Source organism: Leucoraja erinacea, chromosome 14 (genome assembly GCF_028641065.1).
Source record: "Leucoraja erinacea ecotype New England chromosome 14, Leri_hhj_1, whole genome shotgun sequence".
In the NCBI taxonomy this organism is placed as follows: Eukaryota; Metazoa; Chordata; class Chondrichthyes; order Rajiformes; family Rajidae; genus Leucoraja; species Leucoraja erinaceus.
In genome coordinates, this window is record NC_073390.1 from 25,108,762 (window position 1) to 25,123,060 (window position 14,299).

Below are 14,299 nucleotides of genomic sequence, written 5' to 3' on the forward strand. Positions count from 1 at the left end.
ATAGGACAGAAAGTGCTGTAGTGACTCAGCAGGTCAGACAGCATCTCTGGTACCTCATAACGAGTTCGCGCCGCATACTGAGGGAGCGCCGCACAGTGGGCGAGGCGGAACTGAGGGAGCGCCGCACTGTGGGAGGGGCGACGATTAGCGCCAGTCAAATGCGTTGGGTGAAAATTGTCAGGAACGTTTCTGCAACTCAGCCAATTCAAAGGTGTTATTGAATTGATTGATTGGAAGAATGAGACTGGAAACAGTCCCTTCGGCCCACCGAGTCCCTGCCAACCATCGATCACCCTCTCACTAGTTCTATGCTAAACGCATGTTCAGAAGGACCTGGGTGAATATTGTATTTTCCAATTTTAGGTAACCCCTAATTAACCTCCCCACCCCCCCACCCACCCCCCCACCCCCCCCCCCCCTCCCCACCACAGCCTCCACCGCCCTCTGAGGCAGCGAATTCCACAGACTCAATACTCAATGGGAAAAATGTTTCCTCATCTCCGTTCTAAACGGCTTACCCCTTATTCTTAAACTGTGGCCCCTGGTTCTGGACTCCAGCAACATCGGGAACATATTTCCTTCCTCTAGCGTGTCCAACCCCTTAATAATATTATATGTTTCAATTTTGGAGACCAAAACTGCACACAATATTCCAGATGTGATCTCACTAGGGCTCCTGTACAACCGCAGAAGGGCCCCTTTGCTCCTAAACTCGAATTTTCTTGTTATGGAGAGGAGTTGAGTATCTTTGAGTCACAGGAGACTTTGAGGACAAGAGTAGCGATTGTTTTCTCCAATTATAACTAGAGACAGAACGGGGACAGCAGAGATTCGTCAGATTGGCTCAATGGAGAGAGTAAGCAGAGTTGGACTGAATTGTTTCGATTTAGAAAACTGAGGAGTGAACTCATGGAAACTAACAAAAATCTTACTAGAGCAAAACACAAAGTACTGGAGGAACTCAGCCGGTCAGGCAGCATCTGTGGAGAGAATGGACAGGCTCCTGCTGAATATTGCAGCACTTCAGATCCCCACAGGGTTGACAAGTTATAATGCGAGATGTATCCCCCCCCCCCCCCCCCCCAAAAAAAAAATCAACCCCTCTCAGCCGTTCAAGACTGAGATAAGACACTATGTTTTCAGTTCTCTACCCAACAGGGTTGTGAAGATTCAGGACGGAAATAATATACTTTTGGATGTTAAAGCAGTGAAGGGATATGGATTCAATCAGCCGTGATCTTCTTGAATGATAGAATAGGGAGGAGACAATTGGGAGACTTCTCTTTGTGATTGTACGCTTTACTTCAGACTTTGGAGATACAGCACGGAAACGGCCCCTTCGACGCACGGGAAGCGCGCCGATCAGCGATCACCCCGTGCACTAGCACTGACTATCCTACACGCGAGGGACAATTTACATTTTATTTAACAGGAGACCCTAGCCCTCCCCGGGGGGGGGGTGGGGGGGGGGGGGGGCATGAGGTGCGCTGTGGGTAGGGGCTTCACCAGGAGGGGCTTGCTGCGGCCACCTTAGGCTGAAGCGCGGAGCTAGCAGACATGGGGGCGGCGTCTCACACACACACGCGCACGCGCGTTCCCGAGGCGGCAGGGGCGGGAGCGCGCGTCCGTGGCGGGAACGGGAGCGCGCACAATAGGTGTGGTGGTATAGCAGCTTCAGCAGTTCCAAGATCGGCGCGGCGAGGCTCCAGGACCAGGTACCGCGGGGGTTGGGGCGGGATGGGCATTTGGAGGGGGGGTCAGTGGCCGTGGAAGTGGAAGTCTCAGGGGCTGGGGTGAGATCCCTCTCCCGAGGGGTGGGGTGGTCTGGGGTGGGCTGGGGTGAGATCCCTCTCCCGGGGGCTGGGCTGGGCTGGGGTGGTGGTTTTTCTGTTCGGGATGTTTCTGTCCACCCAGCTGGGACGGGATGGGGGTGAGCGGACCTGGCAGAGGGTGGTCGTGCTCAGGCTTGGGAGGGGAGGGGAAGGGGTGGCTGGGTGGTGTCTGCGGACTATCCCTCTCGCGTGGGGAGCTCTGGATGTGGAAGGGGGAGAGAGGCTGGGGGGGGGGGGTCTTTCTGGGGGCGAAAGCGGAAGGGTAATTGAATTGTATTGGGGGCGAAAGGGTTGGGTGGAGAGCAGAGGTGGTTTCTGTGTGGGTTTGGATGAGGAGGTGGGGAGGGTGCTCTGGGGTTTGTGTTTAGGAGGGGGTTGGGGTCTAGATTTGGTGGTCAGGGGGATACCTGAGTTTGGAGCGGGGAGGGGTTGCCTGGGTTGGTTTGGAAGGGAAGGGGGCTCTGTGGTTTGGGAGAGGAGAGGATGTGGGTCTGGAGGAGGGGGAGTGGTTGTGTTTGGTCGGTGATGAGGACCCTCTCCCTAATCTCCTTCCCCCACACCCCACCTCTGCTCAGACATGGCGAACGCGGGTTTCCAGATGCTGGGCTTTGCCCTGGCGCTACTGGGCTTGGTAGGGGTGATCACCAGCACGGCGCTGCCCCAGTGGAGGACCTCGTCCTATGCCGGAGACAACATCGTCACCGCCCAGGCCATCTACGAGGGGCTGTGGATGTCGTGCGTGGCCCAGAGCACCGGGCAGGTGCAGTGTAAGGTGTACGACTCCATGCTGCAACTCGGCGGTGAGTGGGGGAGGGCGAGCGGGGAGGGGTGAGAGGGTGGGGGGAGGGGGGGGGGAGGGGTGAGAGGGTGGGGGGAGGGGAGGGTGACAGGGTGGGGGGGCGGTGGGGTTTGGTTTGGGTCGAGGGGGGCAGTGGGTTGGGGTGGAGTCAAGGTGTGGGTGCTGGGGTCTGTCAGGGTGGTGACTGGGTTGAGCCAAAAGGGGGGGGGGGGGGGGGTCTGTGATGGTGGGGGGGGGGGGGAGACAGCAGGCCTGCGGCGGGTGGAGGTCTCATGGCAGGGGCAGAGTGAGATCAGTGGGTCAGGTTGGTGGAGGGGAGGTCGGGTCGAGAGGTGCGTTGAGGTGGGAGGGCTGGTGGGGGGATGGAATTGGGGGCTGTCGGCTTGGGGAAGGGGTTGAAGGACAGGGGCGGTGGGGAGGGGAGGGATTACAGTGCTGTGAGTGTGTGTACTGTAGTCCCGGTGAATGACCAGGTTTTGTGAGGGATGGACAGGAGCCGCCTGGGTTGGAATTCCCCCCCCCCCCCCCCCCCCCCTCCCCTGACCTCAGAAGGTACACTTGTGACCCAGGAGATGGGTTGAACCCAGTTTCTGGAGCCTCTGGAACAGGTAAAAGTGACAAAGTGAAGACTGGTGGAGGATGCAACATGTCGGTGTAGATATGTACAAGACACATGGGCTGACCAGTGTCAGGGTCTTCTGATTCATTGCCCTCAAGCTCTGATTGCTAAGTTTTCCAATCACACACAGGTAGGGAGGGTAAGTACGTTGATGGTCACCAGACAGATGTGGAGCAGTTCAGTAGGTGGGCAACGGTCTGGGAAATAACCTGGCAAAATGTGGAATTGCTGTTGTTGGCAGGTGGCGAGAAGGCTGTGGAGGTTGAGGGTTTGGATCCATCAGTAATGTCCCTGCACTTCACAAACACGGTTATCAATGTGGGGAAAAAATGGCTCAGAAAGATAGGCGCAGGGAGTGGTCTGGTGCAAGATGGATTTGTTAAAGCAAGTCAGGATGGATTTGTTTAGGCAAATTGTTTTTAACTGACAGAATACTTTGATGAGGTAATGGATTCAAGTTGACTAGTCAGGTTTATTGTCCTGGCTACAAGTACAGTGAGGTGCAATGTGAATCCTGCTCACTGCAGGATTGCTGAGAGTAGTGCAGCGGATGTGGTGAATATGGACTTCCTCGAGGGTCTTTGATGAGTTGCCTACTAACAGCCCGCTCAGTAAAGTTAGCACTTGGCATTAAGGGATGTTGACGGCGTGAGTGTGAAGCCGGCCAAGACCATTGAGACCATAGACAGGTAATGTTTCAGGTTGGGACCCTTCTTCACCCTGATTGTAAGGAGGTGCGGAGATGGGGGGAGAAGCTGGAAGAGAGGAGAGGCAGGACAAAGCCTTGCAGGTAATCGGTGGATACAGGTGAGGGTTTTTTTGATAGGTAATTGGTTGGACAAAGGCCAGAGATCAAAAGACAGAAAGTGTGATACAAAAGGATAAAATTGTGAATCGTGAAGCCAGGAAGGAGTGAAGATAGAGGTGAAGAAGGAGCGGATAGATTGGACCAAGACCTGGTAGGGCCCAGGAGGGGGGGGGGGGGGGGGGCAGAAGGAGCGTGGGGGAGGGGGTGTTTGTATACTACTGGGTGTAAGCAACCCACATATGCTGTTCTTCCTGAATGTGAACCTTCTTCATACTTTCCCTCATGATCTTATACACCTCTAAGATCACCTCTAGGTCTCCTACACCCCAATCTAGCCTGTCAAATGTCTCCCTACAGCTTAGGCCCTCGAGCCTTGGCAGCAGAACTCCTTTTCCTGCTCAATAACATCTATCCAATAGCAGGATGAACACAATACTCCAAGTAGGGCCTCACCACCATTTTGTACAAGTGTAACATTACGTCGCAATTTCTCTACTCATCCCTGGCTGCCAAAGGCCAGCGAGCCAAAAGACTGCAATGCCTGTCCTGTCCTGTCCTGCCAGATGTGTTTTACTCGCATACCTCTGAGTCGGTATGTGTAATACTTGTAAGTGTTGGGACACGTCGTGAGAACACAGCATTGAGAGCCTGGGCTTTGTAAACAGGAGGGTGAGAGCAGAGGCAACGAGGTGGGGAATCACTGGTTAGTTCACAGTCTCGTGTCCACCCCTCACCTCCTGGAGGTGAAGCTCCCAGGGAGGGGGGCAGAGATTTACTCGAACGTTCCAGGTTTGAGGGAGGTCAGCCGAGGGTTAGAAACATAGAAACATAGAAAATAGGTGCAGGAGGAGGCCATTCGGCCCTTCGAGCCAGCACCGCCATTCATTGTAATAATGGTTGATCGTCCCCTAACCCATGCCTGCCTTCTCCCCATATCCCTTAACTCCACTAGTCCCTAGAGCTCTATCTAATTCTCTCTTAAATCCATCTGTGGCAGGGAATTCCATGAATTCACAACTCTCAGGGTGAAAACGTTTTTTTCTCACCTCAGTCTTAAATGACCTCCCCTTTATTCTAAGACTGTGGCCCCTGGTTCTGGACTCGCCCAACATTGGGAACATTTTTCCTGCATCTGACTTGTCCAGTCCTTTTATAATTGTATATGGTTCTATAAGAATCCCCCTCATCCTTCTAAACTCCAGTGAGACTGAAGAAGATGTGCCGTATACCACGCGGAGTAAGAAAGATGAGTGGACACTCACATCAATGACAGGTCAGGTGGGATAGGTAGAGGGCTGTTGTCATTGTTACTTATTCATTATGATACAGACAGAGGCTAATCGGCCCATCCGGAAATGCTGACTCACAGGGATGTAATCCTGTTGGCCTCATTCCCCCTCCTCGTTTTCCCTGTAACCCTGCAACTCTGCAGAATGGGAGCTATTAGTAAATGAGAGACTGATAGCAGCAAGGAAGGAGATGATGTGCCCCACCTTTCCCAGGGAGACGTACCTGGAGGGTTAAACGGTTAATGCAAGATTTATCCTACATTTGTTTGTTTAATTACCTGCTATATCATCCACAAGGCAGGTTAGAACAGAACAGTTCTCAGCGCTGGTGGTAAACAGCGAGACTGTGAGTGGCAGACCCAGCCTACGTGGCAGTCTTGGCGGTGACTCATGTGCCACAGAGAGAGAGTCTGGCCCTGAGACAATAATCACCACTGGACCCTACTTTGCGAATAACTCGTGTATGATCCCCCTCCGTGCCCCACCATCACAGTCTGTGTACAGCCTCTGTGTGTGGCATCTCCCACAAGATGAGTGTTTCCAGCCAGTGTCTCCGAGCTCCCCTGCACATGGTGAATGCTCTGGCCCCCGCCCGGTCTGTTTGGTTTAGTTTATTATCGCATGGACCTAGGTTCAGAGAAAAGCTTTTTCGTAGCGTGCTTTCCAGTCAGCGGAAAGACGACACTGGATTACAATCAAGCCAGTTAGGGTAAAGGGAGTATTGGTTAGTGCAAGATAAACTCCAGTGAAGTCCGATTAAAGATAGTTCGAGGCTCTCCAATTAGGTCGTTGGTGGGTCAGGACCACCCTCTAGTTGGTGATTGGATGGCTCAGCTGCCTGAAGGAACTGGAAAGAAACTGTCCAGAATCTGGAGGTGTGCGTTTACACACTTCTGTATCTTTTGCCTGATGGGAGAGGGAAGAAGAGGGAGTGTCTGGGGTGAGACTGATCCTTGATGGTGGCATGCGGAAAGCAGAAAGGGGTGGAGATGGGAAGATGTGGCCAGTAGTGGGATCTCGTTGGAGATGGCAAACGTGTTGGAGGATTATATGCTGTATGCAACGGCTGATGGGGTGGAAGGTGAAGACAAGGGGGACTCTGTCCTTGTTACGAATGGGGGGAGGGGGAGCAAGAGTGGAGCTGCGGGATATCGAGGAGACCCTAGTGAGGGCCTCATCTATAATTGAAGAGGGGAACCCCCATTTCCTAAAGAATGGGGACATCTCCGATGATCTTGTATGGAACACCTCATCCTGGGTGCAGATACGACGTAGACGGAATTGGGAGTAGGGGATAGAGTCTTTACAGGAAGCAGGGTGGGAAGAAGTGTAGTCTAGATAGCTATGGGAGTCAGTAGGTTTGTTGTAGATGTCGGCCAATAGTCTGTCTCCTGTGATGGAGACGGTGAGATCCAGAAACGGTAGATAGATGTTGGAGATGGTCCAAGTGAATTTGAGTGCAGGATGGAAATTAGTGGTGAGGTTGATGAGGTCAGTGAGTTCTGCATGGGTGCAGGAGGGAGCACAGATGCAGTCGTCAATGCAGCAGAGGTAGAGTTCGGGGATAGGGCAGTGTACGCCTGGAACAGTGATTGTTTGACGTACCCTACAAAGAGGCCGGCATAGCTGGGGCCCATGCGAGTGCCAAAGTTACGCCTTGGACTTGGAGGAAATAGGAAGTGTGGAAGGAGAAGTTGTTGAAGGGTAAGGACCAGCTCTGCTAGGCGGCGGAGGAGAGTATTAGTAGACTTTATGACTTATTGTTCAGGCCAGGTAGGGAATTGGCCAGTGTGTTCCTCATAGTGTGTGACTTAAACCGCGGTTTGTGCAGTCATATGTTTAGTTTATTATTTTCACATGTACCGAGGTACAGTGAAATGCCTTTTTGGTGAAATGATCCCATTAGCCTCAGCAAAGTTGGTTGGTGAAAGCTGAGGACCGGCAGGCAGTTCCTTGCTGGTGTCCAAGGCAAGAATTGTCCCTCCGCTAACACCGGGAGTCATCAACAGTGTATTTATTCACTGGGCGTTTGTGGGGGATTTCTATGTAGACGCCGGTCGCCACGCTGAATATTTCAGTGACTGCAAAGGAGAGTTTGGGATTGGCTGTAGTGAGGTCAGAATTCCTAAATCTGAGAAGGACAATATACCAATTGAAAATTTGCAAAATCTGGAGTAATGTAGAGCCCCCCTGTAAAGGCTGACCTCTGTCCTCCCTCAGGCACTCTACAGGCTACACGAGCACTAATGATCATCAGCATCATGCTGGGAGGCCTGGCGCTGTTGATTGCTGTCACGGGAATGAAGTGCACAACCTGCTTAGCGGACGATGAGGTGAAGAAGGCGAAGGTTGCAGGCATTGGCGGAGTGTTCTTCATCATCTCAGGTACTTCATTAACGTCCATGTATTTAACATCCATTGGCCATTATTTGTCACCTCCTCAAGACACTCTGAAGTTAGTAAGACCTGACCTCCCTCCACACAATACCAGGATCAATATCCTGTTCTGGACATGTAAATCCTATGCAGTAGGATCTTCTCCAATCATTCCCATACCACTGATGGCAGGCTCTTGGTTTGTCTTGCATGCTCTTCTTAATCAGAGGAACGAGGCTGGCCACTCTCCAGTCCACCGGAGACCTCACCTAAGACTAGAGAAGATACCATGATATTCGTAAAGGCCCCAGCAATGTCTTCTCGCCTCTGTCAATAATCTGTGACTGATCTCGTCAGGCCCTGGGGACATCCCACCTTAATGTTCTTCAAGAGCCCCCAACACCACCTTGCTCTAGAATATCAGCCTACCCTGATCTCATGACCCTCCGCGTTATAGGGTAGGGAGAGAGGCCCTTCAGCCCAACCTATCAATTCTGACCAAGATGGGCACAGGGATATGGAGGGATATGGAACATGTGAAGGTTGGGGAGAATAGTAAAGGTGGCCTTGTGTTCTGAATTATGTCTTTGAGTCATGGACTAGGGAGTTGACGAAGTTGGGAGGTTTCCTATACAGAATAGAAACAGCCCCTTCAGCCCAACCCATCCATGGCGACCAATGTGCCCCATCTAAGCTAACCCCAGTTAATCGTGTATGGCTCATATCCTTCCATACCTTTCCTATCCATGTAAGTGTCCGTGTCCTTTAAATGGTGTTTTAGAACCTGCCTCAACTACCTCTTCCAGCAACTCATGCCATATACGCAGCATCCCCTGTCTGAAAAAGTTGCCCCTCAAGTTCCTATTAAATCTACCTTAAACCAGCATCCTCTGGTTCTTGATTCCCCTACTCTGGGTGAATTCAGATTGAATTGGCCAGATTCGTGTTGCGGGGGTGGGGAGGGGGTGACGGATGGATTGAAGGTGGGGGAGTGTGTGGGGGGAGGTGGGGGCATGTGTGGGGGGAGGTGGGGGATTGCGGGGTGGGCAAGGAGGGGGAGGTCAGGCTTGGATTGAGTTTGGGGAGGTGAGGGGTGGGGAAGTGGGTGAGAGGGGGATTCTGGGTTCAATTGAGGTGGTGGGGGTGGTGAGGTGACGGGTGTGTGTGGGGGGTTGGAGATAAGCGTACTACCTGAGGATAACTGGGTAAGTTGGTAATCGGTTTAGTCACTGCGTTTAACGCTGGGGATGATGAACCAATGCTGGGCTGGGGAAAGGTCATCACACTTTGCTCACTCTCTAACATGTCCAAGGTGTTGACCACAAATACTGACCCATCCTATTTCCCAGGGCTCCTGGCACTGATCGCCACTGCTTGGTTTGGACACAACATCGTACGGGAGTTCTATGACCCCTTCACTCCAGTCAACACTCGGTAAGCCATGGGAATGAAGCCCGAATTGACCCGATCTGAACCACCTTGCCGGGGTTTGAACGAGGCCGCAGGGAAGTGGGGCAGAGGGGGTGAGGAAAGGATGGATGTCAAAGGAAGACATCAGTGGGCTGATCAGCGGGCGAGGCAGTGAGCAGGGTCCAGGGCTGGGCTACATTTCTATAGACTTTACTTCAGACTTTAGAGATACAGCACAGAAACAGGCCCTTCAGCCCACGAGTCAGTGCCAACCAGCAATTACCCCAAACATTAACATTATCCGACACACTAAGGACAATTTATTAATTTACCAAAGCAAATTATCCTACAAACCTGTATGTCTTTGGAATGTTTGAGGAAACCAGAGCGCCTGGAGAAAACCAACATGGTCACAGGGAGAACCTACAAACTCCGTACAGAAATCAAGTGTGGCCCATAGTCAGGATCAAACCCAGGTCTCTGGTGTGCTGTAAGTGCGGCTGTACCATTGCGCCACTGTGCTGCAATGGGTATTGATGGCCCCCTTTAATGCCGGGGGTCTCACAGATGAGGCAAAGGAACCAATGGTGTTGATGAATGCATGGGATTCTTGTTTCTATCCTCATAACTTGCTCATTTAGTAGTTGCGCTGCAGATCAGCAGGTCCTGGCCATTCACTGACTTGTGGTCCCGACTAATTGTCTTGCATCACTCTTTTATATTAACACTAAATTCATTCAATTCCTCCTTTTCATTGATATTTGTTTTGATTTTATTTCACTCCATTATAGTCATGTGTACTGAGGTGCAATGAAAAAACACTAAAAAAGCTTTTTTGTAGTGTGCTCTCCAGTGAAAGAAAAGACCATTGACATTATTAGCAGGGTATAAACATAACCTTTAAGAGACATTTAGACAGGTACATGGATAGGAGAGGTTTAGTAGGATGTGGGCCAAGCACCGGCAGGTGGGACGTGTAGATGGGGCATGTTGGTCGGCACGGGCAGATTAGGCCAAAGGGCCTGTTTCCTCACTGTATGACTCTATACGTGATTACAATCAAGCCATCCACAGTGTACAGGGTTCATCCCAATTCTGGGAAGTGTTGGCGTTCTGTGCAGAGTCATCACAGGCTCCAACCAGCCTCACTCTACTCTGCACCCTCTCCCCTGTCTTCACCTCTGCCCGGCAAAGTTCTTGGGTAATGAAGAGGGAGGAGATGGTTGTGACACTCGCTGCAAGGCTGGTTTACTCATGGCATTGACATTTGCAACTTGAGAAAAGTTGGCTGAGGTTGGTGAATCACCAGGTGCTGATCCGGGGGTTGTCAGTCTGGAATTCTCTCCCACAGTTTGTGTAAACTGATTCATGGAGTCATAGAACCATACAGCGTGAAAGCAGGCCCTTCGGCCCAACCTGCCTATGCCGATCAACATGTCCCATCTACACTAGTCCCACATCCCTCTAAACCGGTCCTGTCGGTGTACCCGTCTAAATGTTTCTTAAACATTGTGATGGTACCTGCCTCAACTACGTCCTTGGAAGTTTGTTCCATACACCATTCCCCCTTCTGTGTAAAGAAAGTTATCCCTCAGGTTCTTAATAAATCTTTCCCCTCTCACCTTAAGCCTAAGTTCCCTGGTTCTTGATTCCCCCACTGTGGGTTAAAGACTCTGTGCATCTCCCCTATCAATTTCCCTCATGATCCCATACACTCCATAAGATCACCCCTCATCCTCCTGTGCTCCAACGAATACAGTCCTAACCTGCTCAACCTCTCCCTGCAGCTCAGTCTCTCGAGTCCTGGCAACATCTTCGCCACATCCTGTTTTTTATGTAAACCAGCATCCGCAGTTCCTTGTTTCTATCCCTGTGGCTTCTTTGTTCAGTAATTGGGCTGCGGAACATCAGCACCTGGCCATTGATTGGATTGTCACCCCTACACATTTGTCTCGCATGCTATTTTTATATTAACACTAAATCCCTTTAGTTCCTCATTATCTTTAACATTTACTTTCTTCCCGGTTCTGAGAAGTGTTGCCGTTCTGTGCAGACAAAGTCATCACAGACTGAACATATTTCTTGGGTAATGGCAAAGGCGGAGATGGTTACATTTGTCAGCCCCATATCTAAGGAAGGATGTGCTGGCTGTGGAGAAGGTCCAGAGGAGGTTTATGAGAATGATCCCAGGAATGATTGAGTTAACATATGATGAGCATTTGACAGCACTGGGCCTGTACTCACTGGGGTTTAGAAGGATGAGGGGGAGACCTCATTGAAACTTACCGAATAGTGGAAGGCCTGGATAGAGTGGATGTGGAGTGGATGTTTCCACTAGTGGGAGAGTCTAGGGCCCGAGGCCATAGCCTCAGAATAAAAGGACATACCTTTAGAAAGGATATGAGGAGTGTAAAGGAGTGATGTCTAACACACTGTGATCTTTACTGAGTCCTTTATTATAGCACATGGCACACATGTCCCAGCACTGACTGCCTCTAGTCTTCAGGCGTGCTGGAACCAACAGGGAGGAACAAAGGGAGGATCTCACAGTTATACTGATATGGGTAGGCGTGGTTAGTGGTATTGAGGTAACTACGCTATAGGCTGCATGCATAAACCATCTACAAGGAGGAATTTCTTTAGTCAAAGGATGATGAATCGGTGGAATTCATTGCCACACGCGTCTGTGGAAGCCAGGTCAATGGAGATTTTTAAGGCAGAAATTGATAGATTCTTGATTAGCAAGGGTGTCAGGAGTTATGGGGAGAAGGCAGGAGAATGGAATGGGAAAGGTAGACTCCCAGCCGTGTAGACTCCCAGCATAGACTCGATGGACCGATTGGCCTCATTCTGCTAATGCAACATGAATATGAGCTTGGCATCATATTGGCACACTGACATTTGAAAGGGCAGGGCTTGAGAAAAGTTGTCTGAATTCAGCAGATGATCAGGACCTGATCCCAGGCTTGGCTGGCTGTGGAATCCTCTCCCAGTCGGCAGAAGCTGATTTACAGAGTATATTCAGGGTGAGACTGACCATCTACAAGGGAGCACAGGGCAGTGGGGAGAGGTGGAAGTGGAGCGCCGGCCAAGGTTGCAGCAGCTGAGGTCGGGATGAGTGGTGCCATGGGCTGCAATGACTGGTGGACCTGCTTGTGTTAGGGCTATGGTGGCCAGACGGGTCCTGCTCCCAGTCACGGCAGGACACAGGAGAAAAGTACACGAGTCGGAAATCTTTGATCCCGTGTGGGAAGGGGAAGGGGAATCAAGAACCAGAGGGCATAAATTTAAGATGTGAGGGGAAAGATTTGGTAGGAACCTGAGGGGCAGCTTTTTCCCACAGAGGGTGGTGGGTATGTGGAACGAGCTGCTAGAGGAGGTAGTTGAGGTGGATCAGGTACATGGATAGGCCAGTTTTAGAGGGATATGGACCATACACGGGCAGGTGGGGCAAATGTAGATGGGGCATCTTGGTCGGCATTTCATGCGGTACAACTCCAACTACTTGTTCCAGATTTGGTGCGGTTTGAGCTGAGAACGGAGAGCCAGGTAATTCATCCAGGCCAGCAGTCCCTGGTGAATTTTTGGTTGAATCCCAATATAGAAACAACAAACTGCAGATCCTGGTTGATACACAATAGGAAACAGTGCTGGAGTAACAGTGGGTCAGTCAGCATCTCTGGAGGACATGGACAGGTAATGTTTTGGATCGAGACACTTTTTCAGTCTGATTATGGGTGAGGGGGTGGGAAGAAAGCTGGAAAAGAGGAGAGGCAGGATAATGCATGTCGAGACGGGGGTTGACAGACAGGTGGTTGGAGCAAAGGCTGGAGAGAGGAAGAATAGGTGTGAGACAGGTTCAAAGAGTTGCTCATTGTGAAGTAGCATGGAGTGGGGATGGAGGGGAGAAATACATGGGAAGCCAAGTGGGTCCCAGGGGAGGGGAGGGGATGGGAAGCGAAGGGGAGGGAGGGTGGGGATCCCAGTTCCCAGCATGTCACACACAGTAAGGTGTGTGAGGAGCTGCGAGTGATTCTGGCCTTTGGTCTGGTCTTTGAGCACCTCTCCCTCTTTACGTTTCCATTCCCCTTGGCAGCACAACACTCTGTCATGAGGTGCTTGGAGTAAGCAAACCCTCCGGTGGCCTATCCCCTGCAATTAGTTATAGCCTCGCAACACGGGAACAGGCCCTTTGGCCCATCATGCTCGTGCCCACCGTGCCCACTTACACTTGGGCCCAGCCATCACAATCTGGCCGATTCAAGTGTGCGCTAAGAGTGTTAACTGTTGTGCGAGCCATACACACACAGCATGGAAACAGGCCATTTGGTCAATTTCTCCCCCAACCCCCACCTTCCGTTCCCCCTCACTCTCTCCCCTGAACCCTTGATGAACGCATCGGTTTCTCCCCTTCCTCTCCCCTTCCTCTCCCATTCACCTTCACCTTCTTCTCCCCCTATATTCCTTCCTCCAACTTCCTCCACAATCTTCATCCTATGGGGCTCATACCTGTTTTTCATCTCCGGCCTTTGTCCACCAATCTATCTATCTAACCCCCCCACTCCCCAGCCTACCCCCCTCTCCCGCCCGTGTCCTACTTTGTACTGCTCCTCTTCTCTTCAAACTTTATTTCCCACTTCCCCTACCTCACCTATCCACGTTCTCCAGAGATACTGCCCGACCACTGAGTTACACCAGCACTTCATGTGGCCCTTTAGCCCATCATGTCCGTGCCAATCAAGGTGCCTAAACGAGCTAATCCCGCTTGTCTGCTTCTGACCCGTATCCTTCCTGGCCCTTTCCTATCCATTTAAGTGTCTATTCGCACTGCCCGCTTGGGCATTGCGTACCAAACCCAACCACCCTCTGGAGGAAGAATCTCTTTGTCATATGCATTCAATATCCTACCCTTAAACATAGTGTTAGATGGTTATGCAATGGGGACAGGCTTCTACACGATCCGTGTCACATATAATTGTGTATGTCTCTATCAAGTCCCATCCCCGTTCCAAGGTAAACAAGTGCAGCCTCTCCAGAATACTCATAATGAAACTCCACCCCAACCAACATCCTGGTGAATCTCCTCTGCATCCTCTCCAATCCAACCATGCCCTCCTCTCCCGTGGCGATCAGCCCTCTATTCGGTACTCAAGTTGTGAGCTGTCA

At 51.3% G+C, this 14,299-nt stretch overlaps 1 protein-coding gene across 1 annotated transcript in view; it reads left to right on the forward strand.

Annotated features, from left to right (window-relative positions):
* The first annotated feature begins 1,563 nt into the window (after positions 1-1,563).
* LOC129703435 (claudin-1-like) overlaps positions 1,564-14,299 on the forward strand; it is an 18,208-nt gene continuing 5,472 nt past the window's right edge. Inside the window, exons 1-4 of the mRNA XM_055645870.1 lie at positions 1,564-1,715; positions 2,408-2,632; positions 7,568-7,732; positions 9,073-9,157. Of these exons, the coding sequence (XP_055501845.1) occupies positions 2,410-2,632; positions 7,568-7,732; positions 9,073-9,157 (473 nt within the window). The 5' untranslated portion in view covers positions 1,564-1,715; positions 2,408-2,409. The remainder of the gene's footprint in view (positions 1,716-2,407; positions 2,633-7,567; positions 7,733-9,072; positions 9,158-14,299) is intronic.